At 46.9% G+C, this 23358-nt stretch overlaps 1 protein-coding gene across 1 annotated transcript in view; it reads left to right on the top strand.

The window, feature by feature from the left end:
• The window catches only part of TLL2 (tolloid like 2), a 98548-nt gene that overhangs the window by 10658 nt on the left and 64532 nt on the right, over nt 1-23358 (top strand). Inside the window, exon 2 of the mRNA XM_087824154.1 lies at nt 8846-8956. Coding sequence (XP_087680280.1) covers nt 8846-8956 — 111 coding nt within the window. The remainder of the gene's footprint in view (nt 1-8845; nt 8957-23358) is intronic.

Below are 23358 nucleotides of genomic sequence, written 5' to 3'. Positions count from 1 at the left end.
GACCAATGCGAGAAGGCCCTTCCTCTTGCCGTGTCCCCTCTCTAGTGCCCTCTGTTGACAGAGCCTAGTGTGCTGACTGGCAAAGGGGAGATGTTTCTAGGGTCCAGCCTCAGCATCACAAAGAGTGGCTAAGAAGAGTAGATTTAGAACCGATAGGCAATAGCTGGAACATTGGCTTAAACAGGCTAGACGTTTCTTCCTCACGTCAGTCTGGAGTGGGCAGCGGAGGCCCCATGTGGCCGCTCAGCTCCAGAAGATCCAGTCTCCTTCAAGGACCCTAGGCTGAGGCCTGCTGCATCCCCGCAGCCTGAGCTCGCATGGCACCCCCTCAGGAATGGAGAGAAGGGTGCAGTTTAGGTCCTCATGGTCCAGGATGGCAACCGGAGCTTAAGCCATCACAGACGCAGTCTAGACATGGAAGGTATGGAAAAGAAAAGGGGGCAAAGAATAGGCGAGAAGAAGTTTCCCAGGAAATGCCATTGTTACTTCAGCTTTCATCTCATTGGCCAGAACTTAGTCACGTGGTCATAGATAGCTGTCTGGGAGTCTGTAGAACGTTAGAGCTGAAAGAACCCCTTGGGATTATTTAAGTTTTTTATGTTTCCTATGAGAACCCTGAGGGCCTGGGAGGGGCAGTTACTTATCCAGGGTCATGTGGGTAGCAGCTGGCCTGGCTGGAGGTAGATCCCAGGTCTCCTTTGCTCTCCACCTGGTATGTCTTTCCACTCTCTGCACTGCTTAGGGTCTCCAGTGGGCCTTCATCTTCAGAATGAGTCACTGGTAACCAACGGCTCTATGAGAGGTCATTCCACAGTGGACATATTAGGGCTTATGAGATGTGCCTGGGCCTGCAATCAGGCATAGGAGATGCAAAATTAGAGCACAAGAAGCTTCTGGACCTAAACTGCACCCTTCTCTCCATTACTGAGTGGAGGCCATGTGAGCTCAGGCTTCGGGAATGCAGCAGGTGTGAGAGAGCAATGAGTCACATTCTGCTGGAATTAAGCAGTGAAGTGTCATCTTAGGCCAAAGTAGCCACTCACTTTACCCGTCAAGATCCCATCATTCTATTTAGCTATGAAAATAATGGAAGGATTTTCTCAGAACAGCTATTTGAGCCAGGATCCCAGCAGGAAACAGACTTTACCCCAGATGTTTCAGATGAAGAAACCTAAGGCCGGGACTCTTTACAGAGGCAGGGTTATGGGAACAAACAAGAGACTAGCAAGCTGTTCCTGTGGCTGAAGGCACAGCGGAGTGTCACAGGAGCTGGAACTGTGCAGGGGGGCAGTGGCGGAGGGATGCGGCTACTGCCCCAGACACAGCACCAAAGCAGGGGAGAAATGCCAGCCTCTCCTCCTCTGTCTGGTCTGCCAGAGTCTCCCCCAGGTTGACCGCAACCAGAAGCAGGAGGGAAGTGGAGGGTGTGGCCACAGGCTCAGCCTTCCTGGGCACAGAGCAGGAGGGTGGAGAGTAAGTATAAAAAGAGTAACTTTAATCTTAGCATAGGCCTTGCCAACATACTCATTTACAGGGATGAAAACATTTTTAGTGTCTTTACAACATACATTAGTAAATAGCAAGTGTGTGGCACCTTTGATGCCACTCCTCTTCTGTGCCAGTGGCAGACATGGCTAAATGATTATGGCTCTCTTGCCTATGGGATCAAGAAGTGCGCACAGAAGCATCACCAGTTGAGTGGGGTTGGCACGTGAGATGAAGCCTATTTGGAGCTGTAAGACTTAAATAGGCATGCTGCTCATGACGATCTGGTGGGTAATCTTTTTTTCCTGGGAAATTATCTGAGTAGGTATTTCTTAAGCTAAGGGAGTCCTGCTTGGAAAGCTGAGCAGTGACATGCTCTGAAATATATTAATGCAACCTTATTGTGATATAGATGGAGAATCAAGGTGGGAGGCACATTTGCCTTCCTTGAGTAAGATGGCCACCAGCCCAGGCACCAGCCAGACCCTCTTGACTCATCTGTAAGACAGGATGATGCCAGCCAAGGTGGAAGGCAGGGCTGGAGGTTCTCTTGAGGTGGAATCAGCTTTCAGAGCGGAGCTGCGATGGCACACCCATCTGTGTGAGGCGCTCTCCTAGGTCCTGATTGACCTATGAGCTTCTCAGGTCCTATTATGTTTCTGGTGTGCACTCTTGGACCCGACTTCAGGCTTTAAGTGGTTTTCAGTAGAAAATCCTTAGCTGGGACAAATGGGCAATGGGTTATAGACATTGCCAGCATGGTGTAGGGCATAGAGAGCAAACAGGTCCCGACTCATTTGCCGTTGCTATCAATTTGTGCTGGCGCTCTGTAGCGCTGTGTTGAGATGGATTTGAAGACTGTGTTCAGGTTCAGTGTGTGTGTGTGTGGGGGGGGAGCATGATCCATTAGGGATACCTGCCTTGGCGACAGGGGTAAGTGAGGGCACATGGTTCATATCCACCATCCCTGCTGTAGGGGAAGAGCACTGGTTTAGAGTCAGTAGATAAGGCTTCTTGGTGCTTGAACAAGTCATTTAGCCTTCTTGGACCTCAGTTTCTTCATATGAAAAATAAGGACATTGCTTAGATGGCTTTTAATTCTGTTAAAATATTTCCAGCTCCCTACTCCAATCTGCCCTGTGCTTGAGAAACTAAGCTATCTATCCCTATGAAGGCCATGTCCCCAGGATGGAGCAGCTGGAGACCTTGGAGACAGGAGGCCTCCCATAGTAAACAGATCCCACTCTTTAATCTCAACCAAAAGTTCCAGGAGGCATGATTCACATCTCGCCCCGTTTCCTCTCCTCTGTCCTCTGCCAGCCTGAACCTGTCCCCCCTCCTGCTCTGCAAACGCGCCTGAATGCAGAGTTCTGAAATTTAGGTTCATGGTTTCAAAGTTCATGGTCCTGAGAATTAAACAAAAAAACTATTGTGGTTGCATAGAGCTGTGGACCCCATTAACGCCACCCCATGAATATTTATAGCGTGAAACTACAAAAGAACATAGAGGCCATATTGTATTTCCTAGAACTTTATTTCCATGGGGTCCTTTCTCTGTGGGTCACTTTAACGTAAGCTTTGCTTATTTAGTTGCACACTTTAAGCCGATTAACTTTTTACTAAAAAAAAACCCTCCCTGTTTGTTTGTACATACACTCCCTTGACAAAGATTCACAGAAAACTGCTTTAAACCTGTTAAATCCCTCTGCTGGAAACTTGAAGTGAACTAAATGTGTCTCTGGGGAGGATTTCCCTGGAACTCTCCCGGCCTCTGCCCCTCCGCCCCTCCTCAGCCTGTTTCCCGAGAGGAATGCCAGTGGTTCGAGTGCTCCATATTTAGTTCCTCCAATAATCCCGGCCTATCTCTAGGTGACTATCTCCTGGAACATTAGCAAGGTCCTTCCTGAGTGGCTTGTTATCGGGGTGGACCAACAGCAGGCCCTGGATGGATACTCTACACTTCACTAATAGAAACTGTGGAGAAATCAAACCTTAGAGCTGCAGAGCCCTCAGAGACCCAGAGACCATGGAATCCAAGGTCTCCAAACTTCAGTGTGTATGAGTCACCTGGGCAGAGGGCTGGGGTTGAATTTAACATGAACTTAACATGCCTATTTCTGGGCCCTGTCCCCAAAGATTCTGATATCATAAATCTGGGTTGGAGCCTGGGGATCTTTATATCAACCCTCTCCTTAGGTGCTTCTAACACAAGTGGTTTGTGGACCATGCTTGAAAAACACTGTGCTGGTTCAGCTGCTTCATCAAATGTGTGAAGAAAAGGCCACGAAAAGGACAAGTTACTGGCCCAGTGTCACACACAGCATCCAAGCTCCCTTTTCCCCAGTACAGACTATGCCTGTGGTTCCACACTGCTTGAATTTGGGCCCTTCGTGTTCCGGAAGCAGCTCTTCCGTGCAACATTTGTGATCAGGTCTGTAAGTGGGAAGCTGATTGAAAAATAAAGCACCTGCAAGCCCAAGTTGTGTTGAAATGAAGATCAGGCAATAGCCCATTGGTAGAGGTGGGACGAGGTAAGGTGAGTACCTGCTGGAGGTCACTCCCATGGGATAAATTCAGGTCTCTGTTGGTTTTGGAGTGAGCCCTGCGCTGGAGCAAGGGCTGTGGCCAGGAAGGATTGGGAAGGCGGGAAGGGTATCCTTGAGCTGTGTCAGCCTCTTCATCTCTGGTGCCAGGAAACAGAGCCCAGTGGGGTTGGCCAAAGCTGCAGCAGATAGCATTTTCATTGATGTGCATTTTTGATGCTTCCTATGGCCTATCCATGGAAGGCCTACATTCCTGTGAAGAATTATCCTGCTTACAGGCATGACCAGTATAAAAGAGGTGCAGAGGCGCCCATGACCCCAGGGCCACAGCTGATAGAGGCAGCGTCTCTGGTGCTGTGAGTCAGCGCTTCTCAGACTTGAGTGTGTGCACGTTCTCCTCGGGATCTTGTTCACATGCACCTTCTGATTCAGCAGGTCTGGGGTGGCCCCTGTGGTTCTGTATTTGTGTTAAGCCCCAAGACGATGTTGATGCCGTTCATCTGGAGATTACACTTCCAACAGCAAGGGGGTGGTGGTGGGAGAAGAAAGTTACTTAGAATCCTTTAAAAGCTTTCTCTTTGGAGGCTGCCCTGGGCCATGTTTTGCCTTTTGGTAAGAATTCAGTAGCTGTGTGTTTTGAATATATAGACTTAGCTCGATGAATTCTAAATATTGTTTGACCAATTTATTGATTTAACTTTTAACTTTTTATGTTTTTTATTTATTTGGAATTTATTTTGGTATATAGTGTGAATCCTGTTCCGAGTTGCTCTGTTGATGCCCCATTGGGGTGGTCTCATGGCCAGAGCAGGGTGGGGGGTGGAGGGGGTGGGGGGTGGGGGGGGTCCTCAGATTCAAGTTACACGTCATCTGATTCTTTTCTTCTGTCCCGCATGCCCCTGGGCTGCAACAGCACTTGATCCAGTTTTGCATTTCTTCTGCTTTTAAAAGTTTGAAATGCTTTCCCATCTAGCTCCATGGATATTTAAATGTGAAGAAAGACTGGATTATTTTCATTTTGTGGCTAGGGCCACAGTTCTTCTCAATATTAATGACATCTGACTTCGAGAGATCTCTCATAGTTCTGTCTGACTACGTGATCACAATGACCAAAGACGGTCTACTGGTGATCTCCTCTCCTCTACTGTGTGGAGCAAGTTAGTAACCTCTACGTCCCTCCATTTATGGGAATAAAAATACCTGCTTGGGTTCCGTAAGAATTACATAAGATAATGTATGTGAGGTCTTATGCAATCCCCGGATTTGATATGCACCGGAAGAACGTTTGCTTTTATTATTGTTATTAGCACTCAAGCTTCGAATAATATCTGTCCATTCATTCAATCATTCATTCATTTGTTCATCCATTCACTTGACAAATATTTTTTTGAGCTACTTTCTGGGAATTAGGGTGGAGGGAGGCAGGCACAAGGATGAAAAGACTTCATTCTGCCCTTGAGGATCTGCACTGTCTTTTCCCAGTGGAGTGGGGGAGATGGACACCTAACAAGTGACACCAGCAGACTGACGTCGGAGATGTAACTCAGGTCTGGGCAAAGGACCAGGGGTGTCTGGAGGGAAAAGACCTTACAAAGCACCTGAACATCTCTACCTCCAAGCAGCACAGACTGGGGCCATGATTTAACTAAGCACCAAAGGCAACGCTGTTTCGGAGAAAAATTTTCCATACTCAGTATTTTATGATGTGATCAAAAAAGTCTTCCTCCTCTTGTTGAGGTGCCCTCTTCCTGGGGCCCTGGGGTGAGTGGCTGTGCTGATTATGTGCTTCCTGTTCTCTAGATTAGTATTTCTCAAAATGTGGCTCAGGAAATCTCTGGTTCAGATTCACTTGAGATGCTTGTTTAAAACATAAGCTCCCTACTTCTTCTGGTGGGGACTTGGGGAGGGGGAGTTCGAGTCTGAACACTAATGTTTGGAGACCACTGCTATGATCTCACAAACACTGTGGTATTAACCAGTTAAAATCATAGAAAGGTAAAGCATTACCTGCTTACTACCCACACAGGAAAGAAAATATAGCTTTCTTATTTTCTTTAGCTAAATTAAATTTCCTCTAATAAGAGCTCAAAGAACATTTGCTATTACTATTGTTACTGTTCAACTCTGGAGTTGAAGAACATCCAGCCACTCAACAAGCATTTTTTTTTAAATATATCTTTATTGATTTCAGAGAGAGGAACGGAGAGGGGGAGAGAGATAGAAACGTTAGTGATGAGAGAGTCGTTATTGATCAGCTGCCTCCTGCACGGCCCCTACTGGGGATCAAGCCTGAAACCCGGGCATGTGCCCTGACAGGGAATTGAACCCTGACCTCCAGATTCATAGGTCGATGCTCCAGCACTGAGCCACACTGGCCGGGCCTGTCCTCATTTCTTGACATGATCTCAGTCTGTTGAACAGAATGACCATCCCTACAGGATCACATACACTCCTTTCTGTGGGGGTGTAACTAACCAACCCCTAAAGAAGGGCCAAGAAGCTCTGCTGGGTCTCAGATTCCGCCCGAGGGTAGAGAGAGACCCAGGGCAGAAGACAGTCCCCTGTGGCCTCCAGAGCTTCCTCAGGCATTTATTCATCAAAATTTTCCTGTGCCTCTTCAGTGTGCCCTGTGCTGGGATAGGACAGTAATAGGCCAGGTAGATGCGTCCTTGCCTTCATAAACTGCAAAGGTAGAAGTTAAACTTGAATATTAATTATCTTCAGTTGTGATGATTCCATAGAGAAGTCCAAGTAGAATGGCTGGTTTTTTAGAGTGCAGCCTCATGTCTAAGGATGGCTCGGGTGTGATAGACCCTCCTGAGACCCCTCTGAAACAGTAGCACCCTCCAGACCATTCAGGAGAGGGCTCAGCAACTGTCGGGAGGAGACAGGTTTTCTCTGGCTGAGGGGGAGGCTGTTTCAGAAATGGGCTTCCTCCGTAACTCCACGATGCCGCCTTCGAAATCCCTGCGCTGCAGCTGGAGCCTGCCCTCTCAGGATGTGAGCTGCCCAGAGGCACTGGTGGCATCTCTGCCATCTCTTAGGTTGCAAACAGAGCCCTTCCTGCGTGCTTGGCTCAACAAATGCTTCCTTCCTGCCTTCCTTCTGCAGTCTGCCATGTGCCATGCCTTTTTCCCAGAGGAGGAGCCATAAAGCCCCAGTAGATACGGCGCTGACATAAAGTTGTGACATCTGGGGAATCCCATAATGACACCACCTGGGTGTGTCACTCCAAGCAGGCTCCTGAGCTTTCTCAAATTCCCCTACAGTGCATTGGTGGAGATCCTTGAAGGAATTTTGTTAGGAAGAGCACGTTGTGGCCGGAGTCTGGGGTACTGGCCCCCCACCATTGCCTCAGGCTTATTTAGAATGTCAAAAGCCAGTTTCCACCCCCTTTGGTGTGAGGTTTTCCACCCCTGGCTCCTAGATGCATGTGCACAAATTCTGCTCTGGTAGTTCGGACCAGAGCGTGATGAGAATTTCCCTGGGCTTGAGTCTTGGCCCTGCCAAATTACTTGCTAAGTGACCTGGAACAAATCACTTAGCCTCCCTACACAATATACTGATACCTATGGATAGGGTGGGGGTAGAACTTCAGATGCCATCCTGTTTCTGGACCTCTGTCCTGGGGTGCCTGCCACTCTGGTTTAAAGCCTGTAGGTCTGAGCTTGATGTTGGGTGGCTTCCAAGGCCCAGAGCAGTGCTGAGGAATCATTTTATGGGAGGCATCGTTTCTAGGTAACGGCAGGCAGCTTCCTTGGCCTGTGTTCTTGAGGGAGACCCACAGGAACTATCTTTGGGATCCTGAGACAGGATCTGTGGGACAGAAGGGCAGAGTGTGGGAGCCTTCAGGACCACAGGGTAGGAGACCAGGTTGGATGTGGCAGGGGGCTCTCTGGGACCTGAGATGGGATGGTGTCCAGTGGCAGGCCATGTGGTCTTCCAGTGTGTGCTCCCAGAGGAGAGCCAGGCTCGCACCCTCTTTTTGTTACTGTGGGTAAGGACTGCCTTGAGTTGGGCGCTGTCTATAAGTCAGTGACCCCCATGGGGATCATAACTGTCAGAACATCTCTTGGCCTCACTGCACATCACCATTAGTGTAGGCCATTGTCAAGGATCTCCATGTCTGGAGGATGCAGCTTGGCTACTGTCTTCTACTTACTGAATGGTGCCAGGTGCCAGCCTTGTGCTAATAAGCACTTACTCATATTATCTCAGTTGATGCTCCCAGGAACCCTGTGGGGAAGATATTATTGTTTATGCCCATTTGAAGGATGAGGGAACCAAGGCACAGAGGTGTTAAGTTCATTGCCCAAGTGTACACAAGCTCAACGTTCACTCTTAACCACGAGGCACACACAGCATCTCATGTGACGACTTTCCTTAGTGTGTATTAAATGGAATTTCCTGTATGAAATATGTGTGTGTATAACTAGAGCCTGTGCCGGGGACGCTTTAGAAACTGGCAGAACTTGGGAAGCTGAGTAGATGCCACAAGCTGAGGAAGGCAGTTTGGGGGACTGGAAAGAGCCCAGTTTTTGGATTCTGGCTCTACCACTTGCTGGCTTTGTGATTTGAGTGAGTCATTCCCTTCTCTGAGTCTCAGTTTCTTCATCTGTAAAATGGGAATAAGAAAAGGAAAAGAAGCGACGCAGATGGGAAATCCATTATTAGTTGTATAGTGTTACAGAAAATACTGTCTCCCCCATCCCTCCGGCTTCATATTATCCCTTCCCCTCCCTGGCATTTAGTGGGCTCAGTAAATCCATTTCTTGACCTCCACTTAAATTGACTCATTTATGTTTTTTTCTCCCCAGCTGTCTTTTGGGGAGACATTGCTTTAGATGAAGAAGACCTGAAGTTGTTTCATATCGACAAGACCCAAGACTGGGTCAAGCCGTCAGTGGAGGAAACGGGACATCGAACCGGTAAGTACTGCATCCCCCCTTCCCCTGCCCCAGAGGGAGGGGCCAGGGACTCATCAGGGTAGATGTGGACCACGAGGCATCAGTATTTGACCTGTCAGTCAGTACCCATCTGTGGAGAACCAGAGGCTGTGGAGCTGGCGCCTCCAAGTGTGCTGATCCTTCTAAGAAAATCTCATTTGCCTGTTTTTCTGCGTGCTCAGGTTTGAGCTCAGTGGGTTCAGACTTGAGTTCAGTGTAGGTTCTTGGGACTCTGGCCTCGGGGTCCAGCACTTCACACCTGGAGAGGATTCTGGATGGGATACATTTAGGGCATGTCTGATGATGCTAATAATGATCGGCACTGGCAACGTTTGCCCCTGGGGTATCCTGCACTTGTTTGGCTGACAACTCAGGTGGAAGTCTCCTGGGGCCAGGAAACCCAGGTGAGCTTCAGACTTGGGTTACTGTCTCCCACTCTCCTTCCTTGCCTCCACCTCGGGGTGACTAGTAATGGAACTGATCTCTTGAGGGCTCCTCACCTGCCTGCCCATTGGGCTTAGACACCCCAGCTCTGTGGAATTGGCTTCTCAGAAGCAGCATGGGGGGCTGAGCTATGGGGCTGATGGGCTGGTGTGGTTGACGATGGCTTGTTATTTGGTGACTTAAGCTCAGATATGCCTGATGCTACACTGTCTCTGTTACCTGAGACCCCCCAGAGCCTCTTCCTCCCACCCTCTTTTTCTTTTTCTCGAGGCTTTAAAAAAAATTATTGTGGTAAGAGCACAATGTGAGATTTACCCTCTTAACATATCTTAAGTGTACAAACAGTGTCAGAAACTTTATTTTTAATAGCTCTAACAGAAAGAAGAGGTAGAATCACTCACTGTTCATGATCCTACCACTCCAACTAATCATAGTGCTACCCACGTTCTTACCTGGAGGCCTACGGAAGTCCACCGGATTGTAATCTTTATGTGCTTAAAATTATTCTAAAGGTTTTTGTTGTTTTTGCATTACTACTTAAAAATAGAATTAGAGCACTGGGGGCTTGGGCCTGAGGCCTTTGAAACATGTACCTTCCTGGTGTTTCTTCCTTCCCGAGCTTGATATATATATATGTTCTCTCCCCAGTGTGTTTTTCTGGTAAGGTAATTTTTATCCTGATTACTTTTCTCAGAGGGCCAAAAGTACTTTGCATCTATCTAGAATAGTTATTTTATTTTCAGAATGGGAATATTTTGATTGTTTTTGCTGATTAAACGAATACTGCCAGTTGTTAAAAAAAAAAAAAAAAGTCCAATAGTTCACACTGTAGAAAGTGAAAATCCCCTGTTATGCTAGCCCCAGAGATCCCGGTCATTATCTGTTTGCTGGATCTCTTCCAGCCCTCCTGCATTCCACCCATGTGAAGGGATTTTTTCACCACATCTTGTGTAACCCGCATCTTTCACTTAACACACCCAATGGACATCTTGTGTGGTACGTTGGGGTCTATTGCATCTAATGTACAACTAGGCCACAATTCGTCAAGCTAATCCCGTACAAATGGGCATGAAGGCTGTTTCCCTTTTTCTCTGCAATGTTCCTTCCTGTTAGAAACTACTACTGTGGACGGTGTGCACAAACCTTTAAACACTTGCTTTGATTCAAAAAATAAATTAAAAAGGAGTCATGTCTTTATCCCCACTTTGTACTTCTAAGTGTTTGAAAGGATGTCTTCTTAGGCATAGGTTATCTCATTTCCAAGCTTTGGGAGGTTCCTTGGTTTTTTGTTTGTTTGTTTGGTTGGTTTTGAGGGGGCTCAAAGGTGAACCTCTGGAGGGGCTGGGATGCGGTGCAGCCCAAGAGGCCTCCTTTCCCCGGTTCATCCTGTGAACTTGGAGCTACTTTCCCGGCTGCAGAATGAAACAGTATCATTGCACTAGAAGGGACCTCCTTGGCCTCATTTCCTAGAAGAGCCCAATGTCCCAAACTCAGTGGCAGAGCCCAGGCCTCTCCTCTCTCAGGCCGTGTGATCTCCCCGTACCGACCTGTCCGCCAGGTTGCCGGTTAGAAAGAACAGAGAACGATGGAGGTGCGTGTGAGCACTCTGTCGCCATCGCCAGAAAGTGGCTGGACTCTTCCTGACCAGAGGTGAGCAAAGACCTCGTACCCAGGTTGGCAGCCCAGGAAACTAATACAAAGCATGCTCCTTAAAACCCTTCGGTGGCCCCCAATCACTTCCCAGAAACAGTCCCTAGTCTGACCCCCCAGGCTCTCCGCACTTTGTCCACAGCCTGCATATCCAGCTTCCTTCCCTCTCCTCATCCTCCAGCCAGACACAAGGACACTGTGTATAAGCCCCGAGTGTCCTCCCTTCCAGCCTCTGTCCCAGCTTTGCCCTGTGCTCCCAGCCCCAATTCTACAGAAAAAGAAATGAAGGCCCAAAGAAAGCCAGGGACTCACTCAGGGCCCTACAGCCACCGGTGTGGGAGGCCGCCTGAGCTGACGCTGCTGTTAAAATTAGCCTCATTTTGAGCTTGGAATTTCCCCCCGTTTTCGGACAGGCCTGTCCCGCCGCAGGGGAGCTGCCGGGGGAGGAGGCAGCAGCCGCTTGGATGGGCGCAGGGGCAAGGGGGCGGGAGCGCATTCTCCACGCAGAGAATGTCCTTCTGTGTGCGTGCTATTTGCAGTGAGCAGAACGGGAATTCTGGGCAGGCATGGGCCAAGCTGTTCTATGAATGGGGCCCTTGAATTAACATTGCAGAGTTTCCTAAAGCTGTTAATCGGATTAGCTGTGTAGTGAAGGAAGTACTTAGCGGGACACACACACAGGCACACACGCAGGCGCACACGGTGCAGATCCCGACAGCCCCACTGCTGAGCCCTGAGCCCTCTCCTCTGATCACACAGATGTGCGGCAGAGGCTGTGCCGTCGATGTTTGGGACTTTCGTATGTTTGTCTCTTCCCTAAAGAGTCCAGGAAGACCATGCTGAACACTCCCATCTTTGCAAATGTCTGGAAACCTGGAGAGGAAATCTCATCCTGCAGTTACGCCATCCGGATAGTGGATCTGATTTCTTGACCTCTGTAATGAGGACTCTGAAAGGGGAAATGGTTTTAATTACGTATTGGCTCTGATGGAAGCTGATGTTCCCCGCCTTGTCTATTCTGAGCCACTGGGCCATGTCCATCTCTATTTAAGAAACCAACCTTGCTCTAAACCTTTGTTTCCTAAACTCCTACCATCTGTGTTGGGCGTCTGTTGGGCATCTAACTTCAAAATAATACATTAAGAGAGAGTCCTAGACGTAAGTTTGGATAACTTGCCTCCCCTCTCTGGGCCTCGGCTCTGCGTGTGAGGCTCCTTCCATCTGGCAGCCCCTTTCTGGCTCCTAGAGCCCCTTTTCCTGCTCTGGCCATGACTGAAGTGGCGCATCCCTGCCCTGGCCTCAGTGTCCCCATCTAACAGAGGGCGGCATGAAACCACAGCCTCATTTCTTTCAAGCCAGTCTGAGCTCTGGTTCTGAGCTGTGGTGTTTCAGGTTAGAAAAAAGAGGGGAAACAAAGGCCGTTGAGCATTGAGGGGCTAAATTTAGGCATAAAAGGCTAATGCATACCCGTGAGATGCCCACATGAACTACACGGGTTCCTGGGCCCCGCCTTTCAAGGTATGAGGGTCTGACAAAGGCCCAACATGCCTCTGCTCTCAACGCATTTTTAAATTCGATTTACTGGGGTGACATTGGTTAATAAAATTTTATAGGTTTCAAGTATACAGTTTTATGATACATCATCTGTATATTGCATTGTGTGCTCACCACCCAAAGTCAGATCTTTTTTCGTCCCCATATATTTGACCCCCTTTGCCCTTTGCTCCCCTCCCCCTTTCCTCTGGTAGCTGTCATACTGGTGTCTGTGTCTATGAGTTTTTGTTTATTTGTATTTTTTGTTTGTTCGTTTGTTGCTTTCAATTTTATATCCCACATATATGAGTGAAATCATATGGTCCTTGACTTTTTCTGTCTGATTTATTTTGCTTGGTGTGATATTCTCAAGATCCATCCATGTTGTCACAAATGGCAGGATTTCGTCTTTTTAACAAAAGACGGCTGAGTTGGACTCCATTGTAGAAGATATCACAGGGAGCCAACACTGCCCCGTTCTTGCCTGGACATCTGTCAGTTAGCTGCACTCCCACCGCCAATAAAGAAAATTAATGAAAAGATGAAGCCATGCTACAAAGTTTGGGGAGTGTCTCCATGGGAGGAGGAGCTGAAAAACTACAGCCTGTCAATGGGGCTGCTGAAAACAATCCCACCCAAGAGCCTCAAAGCTACAAATGTGTTTCCATGTCTTGGACTTAACTCTCTCTGATGTCCAAGGCCTGCGTTTAGCCTCTGTATTCCATTGCTTCTAGAAACAGCTGCGGGCATCACCACTAACCCGTCTCCTTGAGCTGTGAAGACTTAGCCTCCCCACCCCTGCCTTTGAGAGGTGATGGTAAAAGACAGGGATGAGTTCCATGTACTGATGAGGCTGAACCTCCTCTTGCCCTCTTATTTCGGGTGACCATTCAGTGTGCGCCTTAACGTATCTGCCAGACTGTCAACAGCTGTGATTTGTCCTTGTTTGGTCTTGGCCCTCCCTCTTTAGATCCGGCGTCAGGCTAAGCACATGAACCGTGCCAGACAGACACTTGTGGATTGTGGATGGGCTATGAGCCTCAGAAGTGCGTGGTGGCCTCCTCGTTTCCCTGCTCTTCTGTGTCCCCAAGAGGCCAGTTGGGGTTAGGACTGTTTGTTTGAATGTGTGATGCCTCAGAACCCAGCCCGGAGTGGGTGCCAGCAATGAAAGAAAGGCTCATTCTCAGGGGTGGTGCCCTCAGGCTGGGCAAGCCCAGATCACCCTGTAGGGAATGTCTGGAAAGGGCATCCTTTGGCCATGTGGTCAGCAGCTTATCTTTACTGGGCCATCTGTACAGAGCCCCAGATGGAAATGTGGTCCTCAGGTCTTTTCTACTTTTCCAAGCCAGAGAGGGAGTGCTGGTGTTCCTGCTTGCTTCTCCAGGGTTCCTTTCTGCCCTTTTTTTCAAAGACTTGTAGAGGGGCCCCCCCAGCTGACCACTCTGTTTCAGCCCCTCCCCGCCCATGTTGCTTTGGCTCCCATGGTTTAGAACTTGATCTCATGCTGAATTCCTACTCTGGACTGCCCTACGCTCTCCCCTTGTGCCCAGCCCACAGCTCTGCTGGCCCTCTGACACCAACTTCAAGGTGTGAGTCACCCCCACCCCTTTCCTTCTTTCAAGTAACAAATGCTAATTGGGGACCTCTTCTGTGCTCAGCACCAAGGATACAGCAGTGGCCATTTTTCTTCTGCCATTCAGAAGATGGAGTTTTAATGATGGGAGTGATTGCGGTCATGTTTTGGGAATACTGGAGGAATGGGGCAGGCTGGAGAGGGGCAGGACCTGGGATCAAAACCCCCACTGATTGGGGGTACCACCAACCTCCCAGAGGAGGTGTGGTCCAGTAGGCAGAACTCACCCCTGGAGAGAAGTCTCCAAGTGACAGCTGTTCCCGACGCAGGGGTTGGTGTTGGGGGCCAGCCTGGGGCATGGGGCCTGATGGAAGACAGAGCAGAGCCACGGGGAGGCAGCAGTATTCATGTGAGGGCAGGGACCCTGGCAAATAGCATCAGAGGACTCACAGAAAGTTCCAGTTCTGTAGGCACGGATCCCTGGTTCTTCTGGGAAGTGGATATAAGGGAGGACAACATGCCAGAAGCTTGGCCTGAGAGAAAAAGATGGGGACAAGTGTCAGAAATTGAGCAGAACCCCACAGATTAAAATCAGGGCCAAAGATGTGCTGCTAAAACCCTCAATCATTGATCTCAAACCCCTTCATTCCCCCCAACGGAGCACGGGGCCGCCTGAGCGCACAGCAGCAGTTGGCAGCTGGGAGAGGAGGGGGAAGGGCCTGGCAGTCATTCTGCCCATAAAGTTTTCAATTTAGTAAGATGATTTGAGATGATAAAGAGGCATCTGATAAAGCGCACATCTGTTCTTTGGGAAGGAAAAAAGAATGCAACATAAGGATTCTATCATCTTGTTCCCTGGGGCCTCATTCAGAGGCTGACTTATACCTTGGATGGAAGCCAGAGTTCACTGTGAACTTGAAGTGTTGGGAAAAGAAAATTCACCTTTCAGTTGATTTTTATTATGACTGCATTGGTCAGAATTTGGAGACACTGGGCTAGGAGTCCACTTGGAGCCACAGTGGGACTCAGAGCCACACAGAGACCACCTGTGGGCATCCATCCATCCATCCATCCATCCATCCATCCATCCATCCATCCATCCATCCATCCATCCATCCAGGGAGCCCTTATCCCAGGCCTCCTCATGGGCCACGAGCCTGGGAACCTGGGTCAAAATTGGGAGATTAGCTTGAGAAACCAGGGCAAACAAGAGCTTTGGACCTGATGTTCTAGACAGGTTTCTTTCCATTTCAAGATACAGAATCCCATTCAGAATGGCTGAAGTAAAATAGATTATTTAGGGATATATTCTCACAGCCATCTAAGACAGAAGCAGAGAGCTGGCCTCTTAGGGATTGGACTAGAAATTGGAGAGAAAGGAGCAAGGCCAGCTTCTCTTCTCAGGGGCCACAAAGTGAGTGTTTCTTGTTTTTGCCTCTCCTTTTTGTACCTGGCCCATCATGGCCACCACGCCCAAGTCTACAGCATGATCCCTCAACTCGAGGGTCCCCCACTGAATGTCTCTGTAGGGATACGATGGAAGTCCCATGAGTGGAAAAGATCTCCAAGGAAAGGAGTATAAAGTGAGTCGATCGGGGGGCTGACCACAGAGCCACAGGAGGTAAGAGGAGGAAGCAAAGTGAAATGGAAGCAGGTGGTGGGTCTGTGTCTTTGCTTCCAGAGAAGAATGAACGATGGAGCAGCCTGTGGTTTGCAGAGGTGATGGGTGAGCCACTGACCCCCCTAGGTGTGGAGGTAAGGAGGCAGCTTCCTTTTGGGTGAACCTGGTCTTGGGGCCAAGCCTGGTAACCTCATACCCACTTTGCCAGTTATATTATTTTCATGGGAAAATACTTTGAATTCCTGTCAGCCATCCTAATACATGGAATTTGGGGATATAGCCTCATGAGATCTGGGCATGGGCACCATTGAGGATCCGATCTTTGCTTCTCAGTTTTGGCCAACAGAAAGATTGTGCCCCACCTCCCCAAGCATCACGCTTTGGTTCTTCTTAATCGGATTCTATTTTTGCTCTCCTTTAAATGCGTATGTTTTTTGTTTGTATTTATTGAATGGTAGTCTGTTTCCTGTTCCTAATTTAAATAGTAGTTGATTTCTAAAGCAGAAGGAAATGAAATAAACCATACTTAATGTCTTGTTATTTATGCAGCCCTCCAATCAGTCGTTCTAGCATTAGCGACCTAGACAGAAAAAAATGTTTCCCACCCCGACTTAAGAGAGCCTGTGGTGGATCCTTTTTGACAAAATAAAGGATGATCTGTCCAACAAGTAATCACCCCCTGACATTTTTGAACTTAGCATTTGTAGTTTTCTTAAAGCTGCACGTTTGCTCTGTGTTCCCTGGCCTCTTTTAGATGTGTGCATTTTGTTATAGCCGAGAATGGACCTTTGGTTCAAATGCATTTACTATTCAAGTATTTTCTTATCGGGCGCGATAATGAACGAAGTTGTTTTTGGACAAAATTAGTGCCACGACCTTTCAGAGTTACCCACTGTATGGCAGACTTTGGCCATGTCACTCTACCTGATGGGACCTCACATTCCTTATTTGTAAAGTGGAGGGCTGGACTCTAAGCTCCCTGAGTGCCAAGAATGCGTCTTCTCGGTCCTTTTGCCAACGATAACCCTGAATGGTTGGGGACTCACTGCGCGGGGTCTGCTGCGTGCTGATGGACAGCAGCACTGCCTTTGGCTACCCCTTCCTTGATAGCCTCGTGGAACTTCAGAACAGTCTGCTCAGATTGCATCTAACTCTAGACCTTCTGGGGACCCTCCAGTGGGCCCCCATAAGTGTTGGCAGAAATGTGGCTGTGGCCTCTCTTTGTCCTATAGTAGAAAATAACAACAAACAACAATGGGCTGGAGAGAGGAGGTTAAGAAAGGCCAGCCTGCCTCCCACAGCAAAGCCGTGTGAGGGATGGAGACACTGCACAGTAATAAGTGGGCTGGACTGGGAAAGCCGGAGACATGACTTGAGGGGCGGCAGGTGGCCCTGCTGGCGGGAATTTGGGATGACGTTCCCCACTCGTCGCTGTCATGCTAACCAGTGGCGGATGCATAGGACAAAGTCACGTGTCTTCTGAGACTGTTTACAGGACACCTGCAGGTCATTATTTTTGTGGTTTCCAAGGAGGTCCAGAGAGAGAAGGTGACAATGGTGGGGGAGTTGCCAGCGGAATCTCATCCCATGTTCTAGTCATCATATCTCTCTTTGGTGTCCGTCAGTGAGCCTGTATGGCCTAGCGAGAGCAGAGCCTCAGCTGTCCTTGACACTGAACCTCTGATTTTTATCTAGTCTCAGTCCCGCTCCTCCTGCTTCTTGCTCTCTGCTTCCCAGGTCCTCCATTACCCTAGAGCATCCCCTGCACCAGGGCTGCTATTGCCCAAGGAATTCCTGCCATCCCTGACACTAGTTCCCCCTGGAGGCATGACTTTTCCATTCATTCAGCAGCCCAAAGGTCCTAAGGGGTCAGCCCATGGGCCAAATCTGGTCTGCAGACTGGTTTTACTTGTTTTGTAGTACTTAAATTTTTTAATTTACTGCCAACATTTAAAAATCAGGTTTCTCATAAATATCCAGAATTCTGGCTTCTCTTGAAAATTGGAAAATCTAGCCATGCTGGTCCAGCAACCCCACATGGCAACCATCAATGGAGTTGCATGGTGATGGGCTGAAATCAGGAGGAAAAGGTGCTCTGCCATTTGCCACAGGCCCCACTACTCCCTACCCACCTTTCCTACCCGATCTCTTTCACTCTGATGTATTACTTGCCTGGCCCCCCAGCCCGAGGCATTTGAGTTTGCATATTGGGCCACTGGGGAAGAGCCACCATCCTTGGGTCCTCATTCAGATCCCATGACACTGGCCAGGCCCACTTCTCTCTCCTCCATTAAAGGGGGAGGATCCTAGAGCTTCAACTATCACCTGGTAGCCTGGAAAAAGATCCTTTCTCTGGAACCTCTTTTTTTCTTTTCCATGAACTTTCCATCTCTGGCACCTGCTTGCAACACAGCATGTCATGTCCCGGGCTCTGGATGGCACAAGGGAAAAAATACAGAAAAGTCAAACAGGACACTCGGTGTCTTGCAGGGGTGGTTAATGGCCCAGCACGTGCATTGGCATCGGGACAGATTCTTTCTGCCCCAGTGAATCAGCGGGATAGAACTGTTAATAGGTTTTAACCTCTCTGAAACAAAGGGCCTATTACACTTCACTGACGTATGCCATCACCTCCAAGAACATTAGTTACCTTAGCTTCTATTTACCTGTATTATTTCTTAAAGGTGAAGCCTTTGCTCTGCGCTTCTCCTTGGACCAAGCTGAATTCAGTTCTGAAAGGTCAAAGGCAGGTCATGAGCTCCATGCTGTTCTCTCAGTTTCTCTCCTCTCATTCTCTGGAGAGGGTGTGGGTTGGCCTTTTCCTTTCTTCGATTTCCTGAGTTCCTTGCTACTGTTTCTGTGACCGATTTAAGGGGTTTGCCCTTTGAGACATTTGTACATCTTTATTGGTCATTTGTCTATCTGTGCAAAGGCCATGTGATAAAATCCTTCTAGGATTTTTCTATGAAGACAATCATGTGCTTTACCTCATTAAGCCTCCATTTCCTCATCTGTAAAATGGAGCTAACAATGATAATACCTTACCCTACACTGGTGCAGTGAGAATTCGCTGATAACGTATGCAAGCGTTAGCCAATCCAGTTCAGTTCAGTTCAGATGGATGTATTCATTAGCATCTGCTATGAGCATCCCCAAGGGACCAGACCCAGCCAAGCAGAGATGGTCAGAGAGCCTGGGGGGGGGGGGCTGGAGGGAGGGAGTGGTAGGCAGGCACTGTGCTGTTACTCTGTTAGCAATGGGAATGTCTATTGTCTATTGGGTACTGTTATGGTTTTTGTTTTGTTTTTTACTATTCTGTCTTAAATGAGCTGGTTCTTCATCCATGGAGTCCTCTCTGTCCTTGCCTTCCTAACTCTATTTTGGTTAGAGCTTTTTGCATCATCTAAAATGTACTGTCCCATCCTCTTGTGATGTCCAGTGTAGTTTTCACACAGGCGCCTGAACAAATCCATCTCCCTGAGACACAGTAGGAGACAATGGTGGAAGAACATACTTTTCTTCCCCCAAAGCATTTCTCTTCAGCTCTGTCCTTTGCTGTTGTAGATAAAGCAGTCACTTGGAAATTGAGAGACTTGGGGTCAAATCCCAGGTGTGCAGTAGGGAAATACAAATCAAAACCACAAGGAGATATCACTTCATACCCATTAGGATGGCTAAAACAAAAAGACAATGACAGGTGTTGATGAGGTTGTCAGAAAACTGGAACCTTCTTACACTGCTTGAGGGAATGTAAAATGTGCAGCTACCATGGAAAACAGTCTGGTATTTCCAAAAGGTTAAACATAGAATTACCATATGACTCAGCAATTCTACCTCTAGGTTTATACCCAAGAGAAATGAAAACACATGTCCACACAGAAACTTGTACATAAATGTTCGCATCAGCACCGTTCACAATAGCCAAAAAGTGGGAACAACCCAGATGTTGATCAGCTGATAAATGGATGAATACAACTGGGTACTTGCAGACAATGGAATATTATTCAGCCATAAAAAGGAATGACATGCTGGCGCATGCTACAACATGGATGGACTTTGAAAACATTATGCTAAGTGAAAGGGCCAAACACAAAAGGCCTCCTATTATGTGATTCCATGTCAGTGAAATGCTCAGAATAGGCAAATCCATAGAGACAGTTAGCTGACTGGAAAAGGGAGGGCAGGAAGGGCCCACCCAACCCTGCCCAAGAGAAGTGAGAGAGGGTTTGACAGACCCTCCTGAATTCCATCTTGCCAAGGTGTGGACTCCTTATTTTTTTCTTTCCATGGTCAGAGCAGAAAAGCAGAAAAAAAAGATTGGACCACAACTTTCCATCTGTGTAAACACAGCTACGTTTCTTTCCCATCGGAAAAAGGTTTCCTTAGCAACCGTGCGCGCACGCATACACATGCACGCATGCACATACACTCAAACTGCAGAGCACATGTCTCTAGGCAAAGTGTGTGCTGTAATCTAGTTCTTTTCGAAAATCTTTTTATTTCCTGATTTTAAAAAGTGCTGTAATATATTGAATAAAATGTGGAAGTTTCAGAAAGTATATGAGAAAATTTAATTCATCCAAAAATCACCAACCAGAGACCATCACAATGGACATTGTGGGTATTTCCATCCAATATTTTTTCTTTTGTTTTTGTATATCTTTTTAAAAAAGATGAAATCATACTTCATTCGATTTCATTCATACTGTGTACTACTTCCTAACCTGTTTTTTTGACTTATAATATGAACGTGTATCTCATTTAGCAAAATTTCTTCTAAAACAGTTTAAAAGGTTACACAGTGTTCCATTATATCATAATTCATTTTACCACTCCCCTGTTGGGTGTGGTTGTTATAGTCTTTGTTATAAAAAGTGTTGAGAAGAACATCCGTTGTCTTCATTGCCAACCAGTTCCTTAGTACCGAAATCTAGAAATCATGTTCTTGGATCAAAATCATATTGCCTGTTTTAAAAGACTTTGGTACATCTTGCTAAATTACCTCATCAAGTGTTATCAATTTATATTGCTTCACCAGCAGTGTACAAGAATTCCCATTTTTTGTTTTACACTCGCCAATATTAAATCGGTTCATTAACAAACACTGGCAATAATCTTTTAACTCATTTCCCCTTTCCTTCTGTAGCATTTGAAATTTGGCATAGATATAAAAATTACTTGGCACCGAATTACTTATGATTACACAATTGGTTACCATCGTGGTTGCCTAGTTCATTCCTGAATCAGCCTGTTTAAGGGGCTTTGTCATTTTTGTTTCCTAATGAATAATTAAAAGCTCAGCTGAGCCCGTGTGTCTTGCAGGTAGTTTTCTGACAGAAGTGTACAGATGCTTCATTTATTGGCCTGGCCTGGAATGCCTGCTCAGACCATACCTGTGCAGGCATGGGGTTCAGGGGCAGGGTTTATGAGCATGGACTCTGGGGTAAAAGCGCCCACCTTGGAATGCCAGTGTAGTTACTTACCAGCTTCATGACCTTGGACAACTTGTTCATGAGCCTCAGTTTTATCTTCTGTAAAAGAGGAATAATATTATTTATGGGATTGTTGTGCATTTACAATTAAGACTGCTTAAGACGAGGTTGTGAGGATGAGACTCTGCAGGAGCTGGTGTGGCTCACTCAGCCCTAGCTCCAGCCATATCAGATTCAAATTTATTTTCCTTCTTCAGGACTTTTTTACTTGCCCCCCCCACCTTTTTCTTTTTTGCTAGAATACTGTCCCCAAATGGATGTCCCCATTTTATCATTTAGGTCTCCTTTCAAATGTCATCTACTCAGAGATGGGCTTCCATCTACCATTGCTCTTTCAAAAGCTCTGTTTTTATTTCTCCAAAGTGTTTAATCCATCCGTAGGAACATCTGTTGTTTATTGTTGATTTTCACCCCCTTCCCTGGAACCATGAAGGCACCAAGAAGGTAAGCCCTGCCTGTCCCTGCCTTCAGGAACCCTGCACAGGGCTGCCCAAAGCAGGCACTCAGTCAATATTTACTGAATGAATGGATAGTTAGTAAAGTAATTTTTAGGATCTTTACTGGAGAGTACTTTTTGTTTTTCATAGAGTAAAGCAAAGCAGTTTTATGCTAGATTTACCTCTAATGAGTCAGGGCTGTAAATACACATATTGAAAAGCAAGATAAAGAAAAGCAAGAGGAAATGGCTACTCTGGCCCTATTTTAACATGGCTCCACTCATGTCATCTTTTGCACCAGTAACCGCCCTGGCAGGGATACTTTAGCATGTGATGAATACTAAAGGCTTTGACATCAGACTGATCTGGAAAGAATCTCAACCTCTTCACCCAATGGCTGTGTGTCCTCAGTGATATCTTAACTGCTGACAGCCTCAGTTACCCAGCATGTAAAATGGGAATATATCTACCTGAGAGGAGTCGCTTGAGGATCAAATAGATACCATATAGGGTGTCCCAAAAAAGGTATGCACATACTTTGACTAGTTATAAAGGAAGTGTTTATTAAAATACATTTCATTTTCAAAATTGAGCTATCAGCTGTTCAAGTGTGAATACATTTTTGGGGACACCCTGTGTGGGTAGTACCTGCAATAATCAGCACTTAAAATGGTAATTATTCTTATGTTCAAGAAAATTAAAAAACCCAAATAATGTTTGGCTCTGAGAATGAGGGATGGAGGGAATAATTAATATAAAATTTTGTTTATTAATTACCAAATTAAGAATATGAATTCACAATCAGTGTTGTTCAAGTGAAAAAGACTGATCTATGGAACCAGCCTCTGTCCTCTTGGGCTTTGGAAAAGCCCATGCTTTTCTGCCTGGATGTCTTTGGATGTACATAGTTAATATTTCATTGATTATGGTGGAGGGGCGTTGTGTGTACATGGATGTCTCATATGATGCATCTAATTAAGCCACTTTTTTGTTGGGAGCGGAAGAAAATTGGGCTTTCCCAAAGAAAAGCAGCTTGCTCCCAAAGTTGCTAACAGATTGCTTCTTAATTGAACTTGGGAGGTGAATTATATGGTGAATTAGAAAAAAGAACAACTCTGAATTTAGTGAATTGTTCCATAAAGGAAACTGTGGGATTGAATTGCAAATGCTGGATAGAAACATTTCAGTCTGGCCCCAGGCATCACGGGCCGCTGACCTCCGCTGTGTTCCAGTGAGAGCCTGAACAGGCCCGGAGCTCTCTTTTCAAGGCCCAGAGGGCATTCTTTCCCAGAGACCAGCTGTAAGCCTGAGTTTCTTATGCAAAGGAGATGTTTGAATAAACCCCTGTGACTAAAGAAATCTGCAAGATCTTTGCATATCCTCTCACTAAAGAGGTAATTAACCAAAGATCAAATATAAGCACATATATGTATTTTCCCCCCAAATATTTTTGTTTTAAAATCACACCCAATGAAAGTATATCCCCACTCCCTGAGTCCCTCCCCCATTGCCCCGAATCTTTGTCTGCATCAGGCTCTAGTTCTCTCTTCCTTGTTCTGTGTGCCTGTTACTACAGTATTAGCCACAGTCACACCTGTCTGTTTTTACTGAAACAGCAACAGTTCCTACCAGCT

This window comes from Miniopterus natalensis, chromosome 14 (assembly GCF_054644295.1).
Source record: "Miniopterus natalensis isolate mMinNat1 chromosome 14, mMinNat1.hap1, whole genome shotgun sequence".
NCBI lineage: Eukaryota > Metazoa > Chordata > Mammalia > Chiroptera > Miniopteridae > Miniopterus > Miniopterus natalensis.
The sequence above is the reverse complement of the archived record's forward strand: the minus strand, read 5'-3'. Positions and strand labels throughout refer to the sequence as shown.